The sequence below is a fragment of the Rhinolophus hipposideros genome (assembly GCF_964194185.1).
Source record: "Rhinolophus hipposideros genome assembly, chromosome: 9".
Taxonomy (NCBI): Eukaryota; Metazoa; Chordata; class Mammalia; order Chiroptera; family Rhinolophidae; genus Rhinolophus; species Rhinolophus hipposideros.
This window is the reverse complement of record NC_138055.1, coordinates 23,228,673-23,248,611: the sequence shown is the minus strand read 5'-3', so window position 1 is coordinate 23,248,611 and position 19,939 is coordinate 23,228,673. Positions and strand designations below refer to the sequence as shown.

Genomic DNA, 19,939 nt, shown 5'->3' with positions numbered 1-19,939 from the left:
TTATATAAAATACGTGAATCATGTAAGGGACATTTTTTTCAGTAATGAGTTCATATAGGGTTCTGGAATTTTCTTTATATGACCATTTCTTAATTGATTCTGGGTTAAAACTGAGGATGTAATGTTCAACTGTAGTTCAGGGAGGATTGTATTACAAAGTAATGTAGGTAAATTTCTGATGAGGTAACTTGATCCAAAGATAAAGGTTAGCCATTCTGACAGGTATGAGGTGGTATCTCATTGTGGTTTTAATTTGCATTTCTCTGATTAGTGATATTGAGCACATTTTCATATGTCTATTGGGCATCTCTATGTCCTCTTTGGAGAAATGTCTATTCAGGTCCTCTGCCCATTTTTTAATTGGATCATTGTTGTTTTTTTCATTTGTTTGTTTTGTTTTGGTGTCAAGTTATATGACTTCTTTAAATATTTTGGATATTAACCCCTTATCAGATATATCATTGGTGACTATCTTCTCCCATTCAGTAGGCTATCTTTTCATTTTATTGGTGGTATCCTTTGCTGTGTAAAAACTTTTTGGTTTGACGTTGTCCGGTTTGTTTATTTTCTTTTGTTTCCCTTGAATGTCAATTATAATTAGAAAAAGAAATGATGAAGGTTAGAGTAGAAGTATCATTCATACTTTAATTCTCTCCGTGGAATTCATATTTTGAAATATTTTAATTTACTAAATTGCAATTATTAAAAAATAATTCATCTTCCCTTTTTAATTAACTGAAAACATACGTAACTGCCACTAAGAATTTTCCGGTCAGTGTGAGAAAATTGGTGTTACCTTGATAAACTAATATAATTAGTTATATTATATTAGTTAAAAGGCAAAGAAGCTTGACATTTTAGTTAGCCTGAGTGGCCCCTTAGGAGGGAAATATTAATTCCATTGAGATTTGTCAGTGATCGGAAGTTGTTCTCAGTTGCCTATTATTGCCTCTCTGGAGATTCTGATTTGGTAACCAGGACTTTTGCAAAAATTCCTTAGGAAAACCCTCCCCCTGGCTCATGGTGCCCACCCATGAGCTTCAGGGACTTGGCCTGACCAGGATTGAAGTACCTCTTGTTTCTCAGTTATCCAGAACCTTGTATATTCAAGGTTCTCCAGAGAAACAGGACCAACAGGGTGTGTGTGTGTGTGTGTGTGTGTGTGTGTGTGTGTCTGTGTGTGTATGTGTGTGTGTTATTTATTATAAGGAATTGATCCAAGTCATTTCAGAGGTTGAGAAGTCCCAAGGTTTGCAATTGGCAGAATGGAGACCCTGAAGAGCTAATGGTGTAGTTCTAATCCAAATGCCGGCAGGCTCAAGAACCAGGTAGATGCCATTTTTCGGTTTGAGCCCAAAGGGAGGAAAAGACCAATGTCTCAGTTCAGCAGGAAGGCAGGAAGAGCTCTCTCTATTCATCAGAGATCAGATTTTTTGTTCTATGTAGACCTTCAACTGATTGGACGAGGCCCACCCACCTTAGTGAGGGCAATCTGCTTGACTCAATCTACCCATCCAAAAACACCCTCACAGATACACCTAGAATAATGTTGGACCAAATATCTGGGTACCCCATATCCCAGTCAAGTTGATGCATAAAATTACCATCACAAGGCTTGTACATTTAAGGTCCATAATCCTCTTTGTAGTGGGTTGAAAAGTGGTGTCCAAAAAGATATGCCCAAGCCTTAACCCTGGAACTTGTGAATGTGATCTTATTTGGGAAGAAGGCCTTTGCAGATGTAATTAGCTAAGGATCTCAAGATGAGATCATCCTGGACTTAGGGTAGACCCAACAGGTGTCCTTATGAGAGCAAGGCAGAAAGAGATTTGGGCCACTCAGACACACAGGGAAGATGGCCATGTGAAGATGGAGGCAGAGGTTGGAGTGATATAGCCCCAAGCCAAGGAATGCCTGGGCCATCAGAAGCTGGAAGAGGCAAGGAAGCTTTTTCCCTTAGAGCCATTGGAGGGAGCACAGCCTTGCGCACGTCTGTGTTTCAGACTTGTGGCTTTCACAACTGTGAGAGAATAAGTTTTGTTGTTTCAGGCCACACCGTTTGTAGTAATTTGTTATGGCAATCCTAGGAAATGAATACACTTTTCCTCTGGGCAGGAACCATGAAGCAGACAATTTAAGACCTGGGTCTCTGGTAGGCTTGTTGCCTTTCTCTGTATCCCAAGAATCTATTTTGCATCTTCTACAATTGCTTAAAATAGGCTTGTTCACTTCTTGGTGCTGGGTCTGTGGTTGTCTACAGAAGTCTTTGTGCAAGTATCTTCTGCACGGCCTTGGTATGTCTCCATCTAGTTCACATTCCTGCTCGGATGAGATTGGAGAGTCTTGGGAGAAGCTCACCTTAGCATGCATGGTGGAAGGAGACCTGGTGTGGCTAAGAAAAGCTGCTTATTTGAATCAATAATTATTTCCCCATTTATGCTTCTATTTACAAAGATAATCACTGGTTTGATTAACTTAAAGCCTCTGCCTTGGTAAGGGGTACCTGTAAAATAAGGATGTTAGCATGTTTTAAAGCTTGTTCACATTTCGTATTTCTTACATTTGACATTAAGGAGAAAGGTTCATAAAACCACTCTCAACAATATCAATCAAAACAAAATATCTTAAACAAACAAACAAACAAAAAACTAGGGGCAGCCAGTTAGCTCAGTTGGTTACAGCACGATACTTGTGACACCAGGGTTGCAGGTTCGATCCCCGCATGGACCAGTGTGAGCTGCACCCTCCCCAACTAGATTGAAACAACTACTTGACTTGGAGCTGATGGGTCTTGGAAAAACACACTTAAAATAAATTTTAAAAAAAGCCCAAAAAACTATTAACTATAGATAAAAGTTGATAAATAAATAAATTAATTGAGTTTTAAATATAACTGATACTTCCTATGAGCTGTGCTGTTTGATAAGATCCTTACATGCATTATTTTGTTTTTATCCTCACAATGACTATGTGAGGTAGGTACTAGCCTTAACCCCATTTTATATATGAGGAAACCGAGGTTCAGAGAGCTTAATAAACTTACCTAAGGTCACACAGCACAAAGGGGTTAGATCCAGGACTCAAACCCATTTCCGTCTGTCTCCAAAGACATGCTTCTACCCTTTCACTTTACTAAAGAATCCTTAACTAGGGTTTGAGGTAGTGTGGTCTAGAACAGCCTTTCTTAAAGTGTATACTATGGAATGATAGTTTTTTCTTTTACCAAAAAAAAAAAAATAAAGTCTAACAAACTCTAGAAACACTATTTATTGCAATTTATTTGACCAGTTAAAAGTTCTGAGAAGGATTTCGGTAAAGAAAATAGTTAAATTTTGTTCAACATGTTCCCTAGTGAACACTAGTAGGTTAGTAATAGGTGTATTAATAGAAACCCTGGGAACCAATGATTAATAGATATCCTGAGAACAAATGCTCTGGGAGAGTCCATCCAAGATTAAATAATGCTGGACTGGGAGAAGTAACGCACTTAAATGTTTCTTTTGTCACTGCCATGGACCAGCCCAGGGGGTTACTTAACAATCCTGGGTTATAGCTTTCTCACCTGTAAAGTACGGAGGTTGGGCCCTATATCCTCTGTAATAGCTTTAAAATGCTGTGCTTCACATGCAAACCAAATGACAATTTGTGAATTGGTTAATTCTTTCTCCATTGTTGACAATAGTGGAGGGACCTGAGGACAGATACCCTTTGGGGTCATTCACGCTCCGAAGCTCCAATTGTGTCCTAATATCTATTATGAGAGTAAAACTGTCCTACAACCGCCACCTCTGCAAGCTGTGTTTTAAATGAGGTGGTACACTTAGCCTGTGGGTGCCTATTCCTCACCTGGGGCTGCCCTTTGCCGCTGAGCCTGGTCGCATCACTGTGTTTTCTCTCTGTTCTCCTGCACACGCCGGGCTGCTCTCGTCCAAAGCAGGCCTCTCTGTGGAGCCTACATTGAGCTCCCGGATTTAGACCTTGTCAAAAGGAGAGTACTTGACTCTCTTCCAGGCCCTGGAGCCTTTTCAAATGCTTTAAATATTTGCCGATGGTCCTAGAATAATCTCCCCAGGCTTCCTAGGTAAACAATAAACAATAAACAAACTCAGCCTTTGCATCGCAGCCCAAATCTCACTGCCCTGTGGACCCTCATTTATTTCTTCAGCTGAACTGATCTCATCTTTACCTATAGTCCGTAATTTTCATACCTGTTAGTTTTTCTTCAACTGCCTTGGGTACCTTCTTGTGTTTCCACATGTACTGTAATCCCTGGGAGCAGAACTATAGTTTATTTCCTATGTATTCCCTGCAAACTAGATGATAGCTGCTCAATAAATACTAGAGTGATCGACTGATTGATGTCCAATAATTCTTGCTCCTCCAGCCCCAGGATCTTTTTGCGGCTGTGATTGTTGGTATAATTGCAGGGGTTTTAGCTCACAGCTGTGTACAAACTATGCAAAATTCAGGAACAGGCGAGACGCTCTTTTCCCTCCTCACCTCGACCAACTCCTTCCTTTATCAGGTGGTGCTTTAGGGCTATTTCCACAGTTTCACGAATCCTTCCTGGTGACGAGAAAGCAAGAAGCAGAGAAACACCATGAGTTTCATTAAGGATGGAGAACTTGTAGGTTCTGGGTCCGGGCAGAGGGTCACTGTCTACTCAGCTGTCACAAGGTCTTTTAGGACAGATTCCTTTTATTATCATCAGCACTAACTTTCAAACGAACCAGAACTGTTGCTCTTTGCAGAGGGATGGCTGTAGGTGGGGCCTTCCTCCTTGTTGTCATTGTCTGTTCCTGAACATTTGTTTTTAATAGAGGCGCAGCTGAGAGGGGAGGGTTTATATTTGATATCTTTATGGGCTTTTGGTGCATGCTCTTTGATTGCTATTGAAATCGGCTGGAAAGAGTGCAGAATACTTTGACTTTTTTTTTTTCCTGTAATGCTTCTCATCTTCAAAAATCAGAAAAAAAATAATTGGTGCCACCTAAGTGTTGCGGTTTGAGTGAGGAACCTGAGATGGCATTCAGGCCTGGTATGACCACAGCGAAGCTGAAAATATGGGAAAATAATGACACTTTCATTAACAGTGAAGCTGAAAAAAGTAAAGCTGAAAATATGAAAATGTAAGGAGAAGTGAATTTTTTTTTTATTAAGTTGCTTTTAGACTCACAGTTTAAAGATATTGAAATAGAAGTGGTGGTTTTCTTTCTTAAAGCCTCACTTGTGTCTCTCTGAATTGGGGTAGTACATGCCAGACTGGGGCTGGCTGGGACCCAGACACTGGACCCAGTGCTGGTGGGGCTGAGAGTGGGGTATAGGGCATAGGCTGACCATTGAATATATTATCCAAGGTTGGGCCCTTTGAGAGTGAAAGAGCTATTGATAACTATCCCAGCAGGCAGTCATAAGCTGGGACTTTCCTGAGTGACTGGGACATGTGGTCGCTCTCCATGGTTGCCCAGCTTGGCCATGGCTGCATGTGTGGATATATGGGAAAGGGCTAGCAGGAGGGGAGAGGCAGAGCAGTCAGGGGCATTTGAGGCTCATGGGCAGAGCTCTTCTTACCAGAAAAAAACAGTGTCAGTGATGTGCTGGCTCATAACAGATCTCGAGATCTGATTATTACATTTTCAGGAGTTTTGAAAGCTGGTTGTTATACCCGTGATAGCTTGAAATTGGCCACGGTGGGTATGCAATAGTCCCCCCTTATCCGTGATTCTGTTTTCTGTAGTTTTAGCTATCTACGGTCAACCGCAGTTTGCAAATACTAAATGGAAAGTTCCCGAAATAAGCAATTCATAAGTTTTAAATTGCACACTGTTCTGGGTAGCGTGATGAAATCTCACACCATCCTACTCTGTCCCGCCCAGGACATGAATCATCCCTTTGTCCTACCTCTCCACGCTATATATGCTCCCTGCCCATCAATCACTTAGTTGGTCCTCTCAGTTATCAGTACAATAAATGTGTGTGTGTGTGTTTGTGTGTGTGTGTGTGTGTGAGAGAGAGAGAGAGAGAGAGAGAGAGAACATGCACATTCACATAATTTTTATTACAGTATCTTGTTAAAATTGTTCTATTTTATTATTGTTGTTAATCTCTTATTGTGCTAATTTATAAGTTAAACTTTAGCATAGGGATGTATGCATAAGAAGAAACACAGTATATATAGGGTTTGATACTATTAGCAGTTTCAGATACCCACTGGGGGTCTTGGAACATATCCCCTGTGGATAAGGGGCAGGGGCTACTACTTTTACATCATAGAAATCAGCACATGTTACAAATCAGCCACCCAGACCCCTCACTCAGGGTGGTGGGTGAGTGTTTTCCAGTACATGGATAAGAGCACTGAACAAGGGAACATTTGGGTGCCAAGGCAGGGTGGGATCATCGACCAGATCTGCCTCATGTGGGGGCAAGGTCAAACCTTAGGGTGTTATGCGATTCCTGACATGGACATTAAAGGTGTATTGGTCAGAGAGGGGCCAGAAATGGCAGCGTCTATGTCAGGGACTCTAAATGGACTCTGTGTCTGCCACTTCTGATACAGAAATTGATTTCCCACCACTCATCACTGGCTTACTCTGCTCAGCCACACTGGCCTCGTTGCTGTTCCCACAGAATGCCACCCGTTTCCATCTCAGGGCCTTTTTGCTTGCCCTTCCCTCTACCAGGAGACCCTCTCCAGATACCCATAGAACTTGCCCCTGCACTTCATTGGGGTCTCAGCTTCAATGTCCCTCCTCAGATAGGCCTCCTGACCACCCTGTATGAGGCAAACCCCCACTCCCCCACCACTCTGCATTCCTTTCTCTCTTTTTCATCCCTAACGCTCAGCACTTCCCCTACTGAGCCATATGTTTGTATCTTTGTTTGTTGTTTGTATCCCCACTACACTGGCAGCTCCATGAGGTAGGGATTTTGTGTGGCTGTATCAGCAACACCTAGAACAGGGCCTAGTATAGAGCAAGCGTTAAATCAGTCTTTGCTGATGAATGAAAGAATGGGTCACACCCCCCTGACTTAATCCACTGGTGGTGGCTAGCTGGAGAGTGATGCTGAGATGGGCCCTGAGGCTCCATCCAAGGGCATTAGGAAGGAGTGTGGTGACCCCCTTAGGGTTGCTGCAGGGTGAGGCGTGGCCGCACAGTGGTAGATGTATCTTAGTAGCCATCCCTGCTCTGGGTCACCTTTAGTTACCAAAAAACATGTAGAAAGAGTCTAATTGTACCTGGAAGGGGGCTAGGTTGTGTATAAGCGTTCCTAACCCTTTGAAAGTTCACATTTTCCTTCCTTCCTTCCTTCCTTCCTTCCTTCCTTCCTTCCTTCCTTCCTTCCTTCCTTCCTTCCTTCCTTCCATCCATCCATCCATCCATCCATCCATCCATCCCTCCCTCTATCCATCCAATGAATATTGATTATCACTATGTATGAGATACTCTGCTGGGGCTGGTATTCTGTGGGGACTGTACTGGTCCTGGCCCCATGTGGCTTCGGTGTGGTGAAGATTCAGATGTTAGATAGCTGGCTATGAGCTGGGAGGCACCCACAGAAGAAAAAGAGGTAGGTGGACAGAGAGCCAACCAGAGGAAACTAATTTAGATGGGGGGCAGGGTGCGGGAAGGCGCCATTGGAGCTGAGACCTGAGGGCTGAATAGGAGTTTGCCAGGTAGGGAGGGCAGGTGAGACCCTTCCCAGAAGAGGGAAGGACCTGTCCTGCAGCCCCAAGGTAAGAAAACCCTGACCTGTGTGTGGAACTGAGAGGAGGCCAGTGTGCGTGCAGCATAGAGCCTGCGGGCAGAGGGGAGCCTGCGGGCAGAGGGGAGCCTGCGGTAGCCACAGGAGGTACAGCTTGTAAGGGCCTAGTCAGCCATGTAAGTAGTTTGGATTTTATCCCACATTTTTAAAGTCAGCGAAAATTCATTCATGGGTAGAAGACATACTGAGACAGAATTAAAAACCTTAAGTGAATACAGAGTTAGCCATCAGCGCACGTGCATTTTATAAATATATTACTGTCTGCTCTCAGCATTGCTATCGACAGGAAATAGTCCTGTTGGCCTAGGTAAGGATGACGAGACTGGTCAGCTGCTTGGTGTGCAATCAGAGCCTGCCTTTGGGCTCTAGGATGCAGCTGATCTCAGCAGCTCTTAGTGCTGTGTGCATTTTGATTGGTGAAGGGCTTAGCAGTCATTCGCAAGGGTCAAGGCGCTTCTGCGTGGAACTCCTCAGATCCGGTTTCACGCGTGCGTGTGTGCGCTCGTCCGGCCCTCTGCCCTCTCAGGCACCAACGGGGGATGAGAGCAGTGGCCAAACGAACGCCGCGGCATCTTTAGCTTCTGTTCCTCATAACTTCTTTTATCCATGGGCTTTCACCTTGCGGCACGGCCATCCACTCTGCACCTCTCTGTGTCTGAGCTTTTTGACGTTAAAGGTGTGTAGGTGGGTGTGATGATAAACTTCAGCTCAGCTCTGCCTCTCAAAATGAGCAGGATACTGTAAAGAATAACCGTCGACCCTCAGCTATCCAGTGACTGGAGGAGCAGAGGAAAGCACAAATAAATTAAAAGAGACAGCTAATCTGAATTCATGTCTGGTGGGCTGTGGGGTGTAAGTGGCACACATGTCCACAGCTGGGTTCTCTCTCCATCTTTATGCCTGGTCTGTGTTCTTCCTGGTGATTTTTCCTACCAGTTCATGGAGAGACCCTCCTGGTCACTGTAGAGAAGTGACTCATGGGTAATCAAGATGATATTGTTTATATCTCATAGTGTTGCACATCTCCCTTGATCTCTGGGGTCATTGGATTGCTAATTGTTTATTTGACATTGGGCATGTTAGTAAGCTGTGCCTCAGTTTCTTTCTCTGTAAAAGGGGGATAGTAAGAGGTATGTGTCCATGACAGACATCACTATAGCCTTGGCTCCCTGCATCCCAGAAAGGAACATGATTCCAATGTAGGAAGAAAACAAACCAGCCCTCAGACCACACTGCTGTGCCCCTCTGGAGGGGAGAGGCAGAGTGAGACAAGGGGAAAAAAGAAGTAAGAAGAGAAGGCATCTCAGTAAATCTCTTAGCTGTGACAATGAGGCCAAAGCCAGCATTTATGAGAACCACATTTGAGCCCTGGAATACAAAATAAGAGCAACATACTTTAAAAATTATTTATGATTTTAAGCACATGAAAGGCGTATCATGTACCCAGGGAGGGCATAATGGGGAACAGCTGGCTAACATGTGTCTTACCATTTCTGAGGATGTTCCTAATTCTCTGATGTCCAAGAATAACAGTAATAATGATGCCGCTGCTGATTGTATTAATAATAATAAAGAGGATCGGGTGGCTTTCCTGGATCCTGCTGAATGCAAGAGAAGAGCCCAGGCTGCCGGGATTGGTGGGGGCTGAAAGGGAGCTTCAGCCTGCTTCCTTCTCGGGGGGTCATGGAGCCCTTCCAAGAATCAGAAGTTTAAGGAAAGAGCCTGGATGAGGGAATCAGGAAACCTGGGTTGCAGGCCTGGTTTCACCGTGGACTCGGGCAACTCCCTGCCCCTCTGAGTCTCAGTTTTCTCATCTGTAAACGAGCAATGTTAATGCTACTTTTCAGGCACACCTTGCAGAGTTTTCGTGGCCTCATGAAATAGTGCCTGTGGAAGGAAGGGCGGGGTGCATTGCAGAGCATTCTCTATATGGAAGGTGCCCCATCATCTTCATACTTCTCCAGCACCAAGCTCAGCACCTGGCATCCAGGAAGTGCCTAGAAAAGTCTATGCAGTGAATGAATGTGTCTTCTTCATTACATGTTTAAAGCCGTAGAGTATTCGACTTGGACAATACTTTATAAGCCATTGAATCCACTCCTCTCTGTCATGGTTTGTTAGGTGGGTCAGGAGCAGAGCTAAACCTTGGACTAATTACCCCCACTACTGAGTTGACCTGAACACTCTATCCAGTGCTCTGGCAATGATGAAATTTTCCATTCTGGCTGGTGGCAATAGGTGCTATTCCCAATCCTTTCAGTCTTGGGTTTCCTCACGCCCAAGGGGTCTTTTTGCAGATTTCTGGTATTCTTTGTGAAGTTTTCTCTTGGGTGCTCTGTCCTGTGAACTCCAGTTGCCCTGGTCTCCCCAGACTTAAAGTTCTGGCTCCACAGCTCAGGAAATTTGCTGGCTTTCGTCTATTTCCCGTTCCTGCATTGGGGCGTAGAGCCTCTCTGAAGGCGGGGAGCTGGAGCAATCATAGACTCACCTTATTTGTTTCCTGTCTCTCAGGAACTCCTTGTCTGACGTCCTGTAGCTTGAAAACTGTTGTCCTATTGTGATCGGGCTGCTATAACAAAATAGAACAGGTCTGGTGGCTTATAAACAATAGAAATTGTCTGAGACCAAGGTCCAGCATGGTCAGGTGAGGGCCCGCTTCCTGGTTCCTAGCTGATGCCTTCTACTGTGTTCTCATATGGTGGAAGGGGCTAGGGGGTTCTGTGGGGCCTCTTTTATAAGAGCACTAATCCCATTCACGAGGGCTCCACCCTCATGACCTAATCACCTCCTAATAACATCACATTGGGGATTAGAATTTCAAGATATAAATTTGGGGAGGAGGACACAAACATTCAGACCACATCAACCTTTCTTTCTTTTCTTTTCTTTCTTTCTTTCTTTCTTTCTTTCTTTCTTTCTTTCTTTCTTTCTTTCTTTCTTTCTTTCTTTCTTTCTTTCTTTCTTTCTTTCTTTCTTTCTTTCTTCTCTCTCTCTCTCTCTCTCTCTCTCTCTCTCTCTCTCTCTCTCTTTCTTTCTTTCTCTCTTTCTTTTCTCTCTCTCTCCCTTCCCTTCCCTTCCCTCCCCTCCCCTCCCCTCCCCTCCCCTCCCCTCCCCTCCCCTCCCCTCCCCTCCCCTCCCCCCTCCCCTCCCCTCCCCTCCCCTCCCCTCCCCTCCCCTCCCCTCCCCTCCCCTCCCCTCCCTTCCCTTCCCTTCCCTTCCCTTCCCTTCCCTTCCCTTCCCTTCCCTTCCCACTTTCTTTCTGCTTTGGTTGTTTCAGGTGGGGTAAATCTGGTCCCTGTTACTCCATCACAGTGGGAAATATGGGAAGTGGAAATGCCCCAGTTCTTTCTTCAAGAGATGAAGAAGCTGAGGGGGGAGTGACTTGCGGTGTCAGCAAGGACCAGGACCCAGGTCATTCATCAACAGACATTATTGTGTTCCTACTGTGTGCCAGGCACACGGGATGTGGTCCCTGCTCTATAGAAATTTATAGTCTGTTGGGGAGACAGATAAATGAACCAAGAATAAGAGAAGAACAAGACACATTTTATGACACAGGTATTTGTTCACTCTGTACTAAGGAAGCATGACAGGAAGTGAGTGGTCGAGGAAGGTTTCCTGCAAAAGTTGATACTTGAGCCTAGTGGTGAAGGAGAAGGAGGAGTAATCCAGGTGAAAACGGAGAGGAGAAGTTCCAGGAATAGATGCAACACATGCAAAGGCATGGAGATAGGAAGCAGGTCCTTTGTCCTCCAAGCCTACTGGCCACGGAATTGTGCCATGGGGCCACCCAGTGTGTCTCATTGTGGGTATGTGTCTGGCTCCGTCCTGCAAAAGTCCCTGAGTCTGGGAAATCTCTTTCCAGCATAAGTCGGCTGTGGTGTTTCAGCCTGGGTATTTTTTGTGTGCTGGGTCTTAGTCAGGGCTGTGGAGTGGATATTACCCGGAGGTTTCTGGTGGGACTCTGGCCTTCTACACCTACATTTTTCCTGGAAGCAGACAATATTGCTCTCAGGGATTTGTAGCACCCCTCCCACCCCCCAATCAAGAAACAGTCACAATTTATGCCTGTTTCTCTAAATGAGCTCTACCAGATCCACTTCCAAGATGAGTCAAGAACTGCTTGGAGGTTCTCAGCTAACCTTCTGCCAGAACGAGGCCTTCAGATAATTGCTGGGTTATTCATCTGCACCAACTGAATACATCCCTAACCTCTGCCAGAGCTGGGCTCCTGAGCGCCTTTGCACTGGGGAAGCCTTTCAGCCAGTCAGAGGCTTTACGCTTTTGGCTTTTTCTCCAGCCTGGTTTATTTCTACCAAGATCTGTTACCTAATGGCTGTTCTGTCCCCAACCTGGGCTCCCCCAGTGGTAGCAACTGCTGTCATCCATGCTGGTGTCCCAGACATTTATCATTCATTCATTCATTCACTCAAATTTAAGAATAGGAATCTCCGTCTTTCATGGAGATTATGGTTCGGTGAAGCAGCTGGATGTTACTTAAATAATCCCTCAAATAAATGTAAAATTACAACTGTGACAAGTGCTATGAAGGAGAGGAATTTGGACCCATGAAATACTGTGAAAGAGGGACTTGACTCTATCAGGAAGTTGGGGAAAGATTTCCCCTACAAGTGACAACTGAGTGAGACCTCAGGTATGAGCAGGACTTGGTGAAGAGGGAGGGAGGAGAGGAAGAGTGTAGAGTGCTCAGCGACTGGAAAGACTGCAAGAGGGCCCGCTGCTGGGTGCAGTGAAGAAGGGGCTGTGGGGCCAGGACCATGGGGAGGCTTCCAGAGAGTCCCATGAGCTGTGTCAAAAACGTTGCTCTTTATCAGAAGAGCACCGGATACTTGTGGAAGGCTTTTTCCTAAGGAGGTGACATGATCACATTTTTGCTTCAGAAACATCACTGTGGATCCAATATGGAGACTGAATTAGAAGTGGACCAGAGGAGGGTTGCCAGATAAAATACAGGGTGCCTAGTTACAGTCACATTTCGGATAAACAGTGAATACTTTTTTAGTATAAATATGTCCCAAATATTTCATGGGACATATTAATCCTAAAAATTATTGTTGTTCTTGTATAATTTTTAAGTATGTCCAAATATTGCATGGGACATACTTATACTGAAAAAATATTTATTGTTTATCTGCAATTCAAATTTAACTGGACATCTTATATTTTTATTTGTTAGATCTGGCAAACGTAAGCAAGAGAAGATGTAGGGTGACCATTTATTGCTGTAGGTGAAGGCTCGTTAGCATAGGAAACCAGAAGTGGAAATGGAGAGAAGCGGACAAACGGAGAACTACCCTTGGTTGGTCCAAGTCTGTCATTCCAAGGCACCTGGAAGGCAGAGTCCATCAGCTTTCCTCCCGCTCTGAAACTTTAATTTCCATGCACATGCCATTTGAAGATGCATGGTTATGGGTATGATTAGTACACGGCAATCTCAGTGCAGGGTCCAGGCCTGATCAGACCCTGCCCTAAATGACGTGTGAGACGTGTGCTGGGACAATGTCATCTATCTGACCCGGTCTCTCCAGGCCCACAGATGCCCGAGGGGTGGACTCTTTGCATGGCAGTGACTAATGTGTGTGAAGGAGAGATTTGGCAGAGGCAATGTTGTAAATGGCACATTGTTTTTTACCCACGATAACTCATGTTGTAGCCAATGAAGCTGGAGAACAAAGCAGTCAAGGACACAGGCTTTCCCTGGCGGTTCAGATGCTCCAGCATTTATTATCTGATCTACACTACCTGTGTGATTTTGACTGAGACGCTTGGCTTTGCAGTGTGTGTTTCAGGTTAGTGCTAATGTACATCAAGAGCCAGGCACATCGGTCATGCCTGCGAACTGGTATGTGCTCCTAGACATAAACAACCCTCTTGTTTCAGAGAGCTGGCTCATTCTTCTTACATAACCCACTCGATTATCTTCTCGACACAGCTCTGGTTGTGTCATTGTTCAAACCCTTTGCTGACTTCCCATTACCTTGTGCAGCACGATCTCCATGCACTGATCTCATCTTGCCCTTCTGCCATGACTGTCACTGTGTCCCCATCAGAACCCCGTGCTCCAAACAAACCAGGCCATTTAGCCCTTCTTAAACCCACCTCAAACTTTTCTACGTTTTTTTTTGCCTGGAATGTCTTTGCCTGTATCTGTTCAGATCTTATTCGTTAGAAGTATTTATAAGGTAATGTTAATAGAAGTATGATCAAATAGGATAAAGAATGTGTAGAAAATAAAATAAATGCCCATCACTAGTGAAATGACAAAAAAAATAGGATTCACATCTACGGTGTAATATTTTGCATTCATTAGGTAGCTCTACAGATATCTATCAATCTATATCTATCTATAGATGTAGATAGATATAGATACAGATAGATAGATAGGTATAGATAGATAGATAGATGGATAGATGGATAGATATATTGCTAAGTGAAGAAAAGCAAATTGTGGAAACATATGTGAAATATAATCACAATTTAGGAAGGGATTCAGTTATACATATATTTCGGAAAGGGTTGGGATAAAACATACTCAAATTGTTAATAGAAATTTCCTCTGGAGAGGAGGATGGGATTGGGTTGGAAGTGAAAAGAAACTGTTAACATTTAGTTAATATACTTTTGTGATTTTGGTTTGTTTGTGTACTAGAACTGTCTCAATTTTGTAACTGAAATTACATCAAAATGCATAGAAAAATTTATTAGAAGAAATAAACTGTGCTTATGTTTTGGTTGTTAGATTGGGGAGGTTCTTTCCCTCCCTTTAACATCATTATTTTATTAAAGAACAAAATGATAACAAAAGAAAGTTTTCTTTCTGTTATAGTCCAATAGAAACACTACGCCCTCTATGAAACATTTTTCTGATTCCTCAACTGAATGTGCTGTCTCCTTTCTTTGAACCCTCAAAGCACTTTGTATGTCTTTTGGAGCTTTTATCTCTGTCTATCTTAGAAGTTTTTCATACATGTTTTACTGCCTGTCTACATTTAAGCAACTCGAGGATATCATGATAGCGAAGAAAACTGGCTTTTAAGTCAGAAAATCTGGATGATGGTTCTTGTTCTGATTATCTATCACAGTATGACAAATTAGCCCAAACTTAGTAACTTAAAACAGTCATTTTATTCTGTCTTAGGAGTTTTGGGTCAGGAACTCGAGCAGAGCTGCGTTGGGTGATTCTTCTGCTCCATCTGGTCACATACCTAATGACTGAGGTCACTTGGTGGGATTTTGCTTGGGGTTGAGCTGGACAGGCGGGTCCAAGAAGGCTTCCCTCACATGCCTGATGCTAGGCAGTACAGCTGGAAGGCTGGTCTCAATCTAGGCTTTTCCCTTTCTGCATCCTTTCAGCACCTCTCTGCAGACTTCCTACAGGTGGCTCCGGGCTGCAGGAGACCAAGGCGGGAGCTGCCTATCTTCTCTAAGGATGGAACTGGCATAGTGTCGCTTCCACTGTACTGGTCAAGATGCCACAGAGCCCACCCAGATTTAAGAGGGTGGAAACAGAAATGCCACTTTTTAAAAGGAGAATTTGTGTAAAAAATTAGTGGTCTTCATTATTAATCCGTCACAGCTTTGCTGAGAAGTACAACCCCTGTGTCTCAGTGACTACATTTGTGAGTTAGAAAGACCAAAAACTATAATGTATGTGAAAGTACTCTGTGCTTATACTCATAGAAAGTTTTATGTACTATAAATATCAATGGTTATCTTGGTACTAGCTCTATGCCTTACTCAAGGCAGATATTCATTAGATGTTTAATATTTTGAAAGCAGACTCATTTATAAGATAGTTCCTAAGAGGAACACACAAAGAAAGTGATGCTACATGATGTCGTTGCGGAGTATAGACTTTGGATTAGGTTGACATGAATTATATCTGTCACCCAGTAACTATCTGTGTGACCTTTGCTGACTCATCTCACCTTTCTAAGCCTCAATTTTCTCATCACAATATGAGACTAATATTGTCTATCTAGCTGGGTTGCTGTGAGCATTGGAGCAAATATGTGTAAAGTGCTTAGTATGGGGACTGTCACATGGTAGGTCTTCTGTTTCCCTTAAGATGATATAACAAAATCATCTAGAAAGTTTGGACTCCTCACTCATTTCTTTATACTGGTCACCTCCATTCACATAGAGGGGCCCAGAGCTCATGTCCTTGTGAAAGCAATAGGGAAAAGGAAGGACCCTATTTCTTGTTTCTCCCAGTCTCCTCCTCTCCCCAGAGTGGTCCCCTCCAGGGAACCTGGACCTGGTGCAACTTTGGTTGTGAAGTCACACTTGTCTGAGTGTTGGGTGTGGCCTCCTTGCAGATCTATTGTTTTGCCTTTCTTTTCATAGATGTACGAGATCAGATCAGAAGGCTCCATTACAAAGAAGTTCAACGAGATTCTGCAGAAGCTGAGCTCGCCCCTGAAGCCCAGGGTTCCAGAGCACAGTAACAACAGGATGAAAAACCTCTCCTATCCATTCTCCAGGGAGAAAATGTATCTGTGAGTATTAGAGTTGTGAGGGTATGGACGTGAGAGAGGTTGGGAAGGAAAATCAAATACCACTCATCTCACAAAGAGAGTGTCCCATGCTTAGGAGTTAGGGGAGGAAACATGCACTCATGATGAACCATTTCCTGTGTCTTCTTCCCTAAGTGAGATTATCACAAATAGCTACTGACTATCGCCCAGTGATATAGCTTATGGGGAAATCTGCCATTTCAGTCATTTTGCGTGATGCATGGAAGGTCAGGGAGCAGACAACCATGGGACTCAGATACCTGTTTACCTTCTGTGGGGGAACCATTCTGCCCAGTTCCAGTCTAATAGGGTTTCAACATACTGTGATAAACCAGAGAGAAGGTGGATAAAGCTTCTGGATTTCTGTATTTTCAACTGCCTACATGCACTTGTTGACTTTGAGGAGACTCCTTCCCTACACCCCACCCTGGAAGAGGGAATAAGAGCTCTTCACAGGGATGGCCATTTGTGAAACTGTTGGATAGGAGAGTCATGGTTGGGAAGCAGGAGATGCAGCAGCCAAGCATTTATTCTGTTTAAGAGCTAATGAGAAAATAAAAGACTATCAGGAATGATAAGAACATCAAGCAAGAGAGGAAAAAGAAGGAGCATGGAAAGGTAGAAAAGATATAAGGATCTTTCTCTTTTGAGGAGATGGCATTCATGGAGCTGTGTTTCTGCTGTTCGTTGGATATTATCTCCTACCCATTTCTGCCATGTTAGATAATTCTATACACATGTATATGCTATTGCTTTTGCACATGAGGTGTGATTAAACACTATGGTGAATGTTTAAATAAAAATTTTTTTTACAGTAAAAGACACATTGCCATTGATCCCCCTCAAAATACTCCCCCTCACTTCAAACACACTTATTCCATCATCCTTGCCACTTTCTGAAGCAGTTCTAGAAATCCTTTCATGAGTGTCTTTAGTTGTGCTGCCGTGGCTTTCTTGATGTCCTGAAACATTTTGATTTTGGGGAAGAGCCAGAAGTCACGTGGTGCCAGATCCAGTGAATAAGGTGAATGAGGACACACCTTAATGTTTTTATTTGTCAGAAATTGCTATATACCAGAAGCAATGTGTGTCATGGAGCATTTTCATGATGGAGGAGGATTTATGGCACACTTTAAGACACACTTTCTCTCAACCATAGTTCACACCCAACTGACTGCACTGAAACTTGTCACGCACTGTTACTAAGGTTCAATGTGCCGCTTCCTGTGTTGAAGACCCCTGCCTTTTCACTGGATGGAACTTGGCAGCAGCGTTCAGTGTATTTTGTGATCACGATGGAAAGGCTCACACATCACTTCTGGTACGGCAGTTTCTGTCAAATAAACACAGTACGGTGAGTCCTCTTCCACCTTATTTACTGGATCTGGCACCGTGTGACTTCTGGCTCTTCCCCAAAGTCAAAATGACCATGAAAGGTAAACGTTGTGAATAAATTCAGGACATCGAGACAACCATGACAGCTTAATTAAAGACACGAAAGAGGACTTCCAGAACTTCTTCAGAAAGTGGCAAGAATGACGGGATAAGTGCATTCGAAGTGAGGGGGAGTTTTTTTGCAGGGGATTAATGGCAATGTGTCTTTTACTGTAATATTTTTTTAAATTTAAACATTCGCCATATTTTTTGATCATACCTCATATGTTCCCTCATTGAGTGCTTACTCCCCTATGATGCTGGTACCAACTTTAGTCGCCAATTCCAATATGTGTCTGGGTTTTCCCACACCACCAAGAAATTCTCCCACACCAGCTAGGTGATCTATCATTCAACTAAATTCTGACACTACCTGGAAATAGCACCAAATTTCCCAGATTGAAGGATCAATGTCACAAGACTGTCCAGGTTGTTACCTGTGCTGCTGACCTAGTAGATATAAATCAGAGGGTTCCCATGACCTCTGCTTGGGTTCAATTAATTTGCTAGAGTGACTCATACCGTGTTTCCCCGAAAATAAGACCTAGCCAGACAATCAGCTCTAATGCATCTTTTGGAGCAAAAATTAATATAAGACCTGGTATTATATTACATTACATCATGTTACATTATGTTACATTATGTTACATTACATTACATTACATTATATTATATTATGAGACCCGGTCTTATATTATAGTAAAATAAGACCGGGTCTTATATTAATGTTTGCTCCAAAAGATGCATTAGAGCTGATTATTTGGCTAGGTCTTAAGGTCTTGTTTTTGGGGAAACATGGTAGAACTCAGGAACCCAGTTTATTCACTAGATTACTGATTTATTACAACAAATATTAAAGGTGCAAATCAACAGTCAGATGAAGAGATGCAGAGGGCAAGGTCCCAAACAAAGGAACTTTTGTCCTTGTGGAGTTGGGGCCTGACATGTGACATGCAGGAGAATTCTGGTTCCCCGACGTGGAAGCTCTCTGAAACCCCTCCTTTTGTGTTTTTATGGAGGCTTCCTTATGTCGGCATGGTGGATGAAATCATTGATAATTGATTAGTTGACCCTCCAGCCCCTCTCCCCTCCCGAGAATCAGGGACTGAAAGTTCCAACCCTCCATTCATGGTTGGTTCCCTGTCACCCAGTCCCCCACCCCGATCTTTAGGGGATTTCCAAAAGTCATGACAAACCCAGGTGTGTTGGAATGGGGCTTTTTATGAATAACAAGACACCCATTCCACCTTTATGGCTCAGAAGTAATTTTGGGAACTGAGGACAAGAGACCAAATATTGCAACAAAAGATCCTCCCATTGCTCTTATCACTCAGGAAATTCCAAAGGTTTTGGGAGTTGTGAGCCAGAACAGTAGACAAAGGCAAAATTATATATTTATGATAAATCACAATATCATACCCCCCTTGTGAAGTGGCTGTCCAGATGTAACTATCTCTTTATTATAAAGAAGAAACCAAGGTCCAGGCTCTGTCCAAGGTCACACAGACTTAAGTGGCTGAACTGGACCTGGCATGTTGACCTCTTGGCCTGCTGTTGTTTTTGCACCCTGTGTTTCCCTTCCATGGGCTTTCCTTCATGCCAGTGCTAGCATATGAGTTACCACTCCCATACACTGCCATTCATTCAGCTTCTGTGATCCTTCAAGTCCAGTTCCTAAACACCTTTTTCTTGAAGAATCCTCTGTTCTTTTCAACCAAAAACATGCTCTCTATTCTCTGAATTCTTATAGCAATGGTCTACGTGTTGTCACGTTCTATGCTGTATTAGTTATTTGGAAACACACATACCCCAGTGAATGGGCTCTGGTGTGTATGGGGGTGGCAGGGGGCTGGGCGCATGTTTCCTGGCTCTGTGTGTCCTCTAACATTGCCCTAAGCACAGTTAGTGCTGCACAGGGTTGTTTTTATTTTGTTTTGTTTTGTGTTTTCTCAGTGAAAGGTCGATATTTGAAGTTTAGAACAGACATAGGCCTTGCATAATTAGGAGTTTGGTATCTAATTGGTATGACATAGTGCCCACATTAAATGAAATTTTGAAAAACAAAGAGTTATAATCCCAACACCCTGAAACTATATTCATTTGTTGTTGTTGTGTTTTTATTGTTTTGGTCCATGCGCAGGAATCCTCTTTATTTACTTTCAGTTTTAAAACTGATCATGGTATAATATTTTTCTATCATA

General features: G+C 43.4%; 1 protein-coding gene across 1 annotated transcript in view; it reads left to right on the top strand.

The window, feature by feature from the left end:
* Positions 1 to 19,939, top strand: part of ANO2 (anoctamin 2) — a 309,723-nt gene that overhangs the window by 84,063 nt on the left and 205,721 nt on the right. Inside the window, exon 5 of the mRNA XM_081059630.1 lies at positions 16,135 to 16,286. Within this exon, the coding sequence (XP_080915756.1) occupies positions 16,135 to 16,286 (152 nt within the window). The remainder of the gene's footprint in view (positions 1 to 16,134; positions 16,287 to 19,939) is intronic.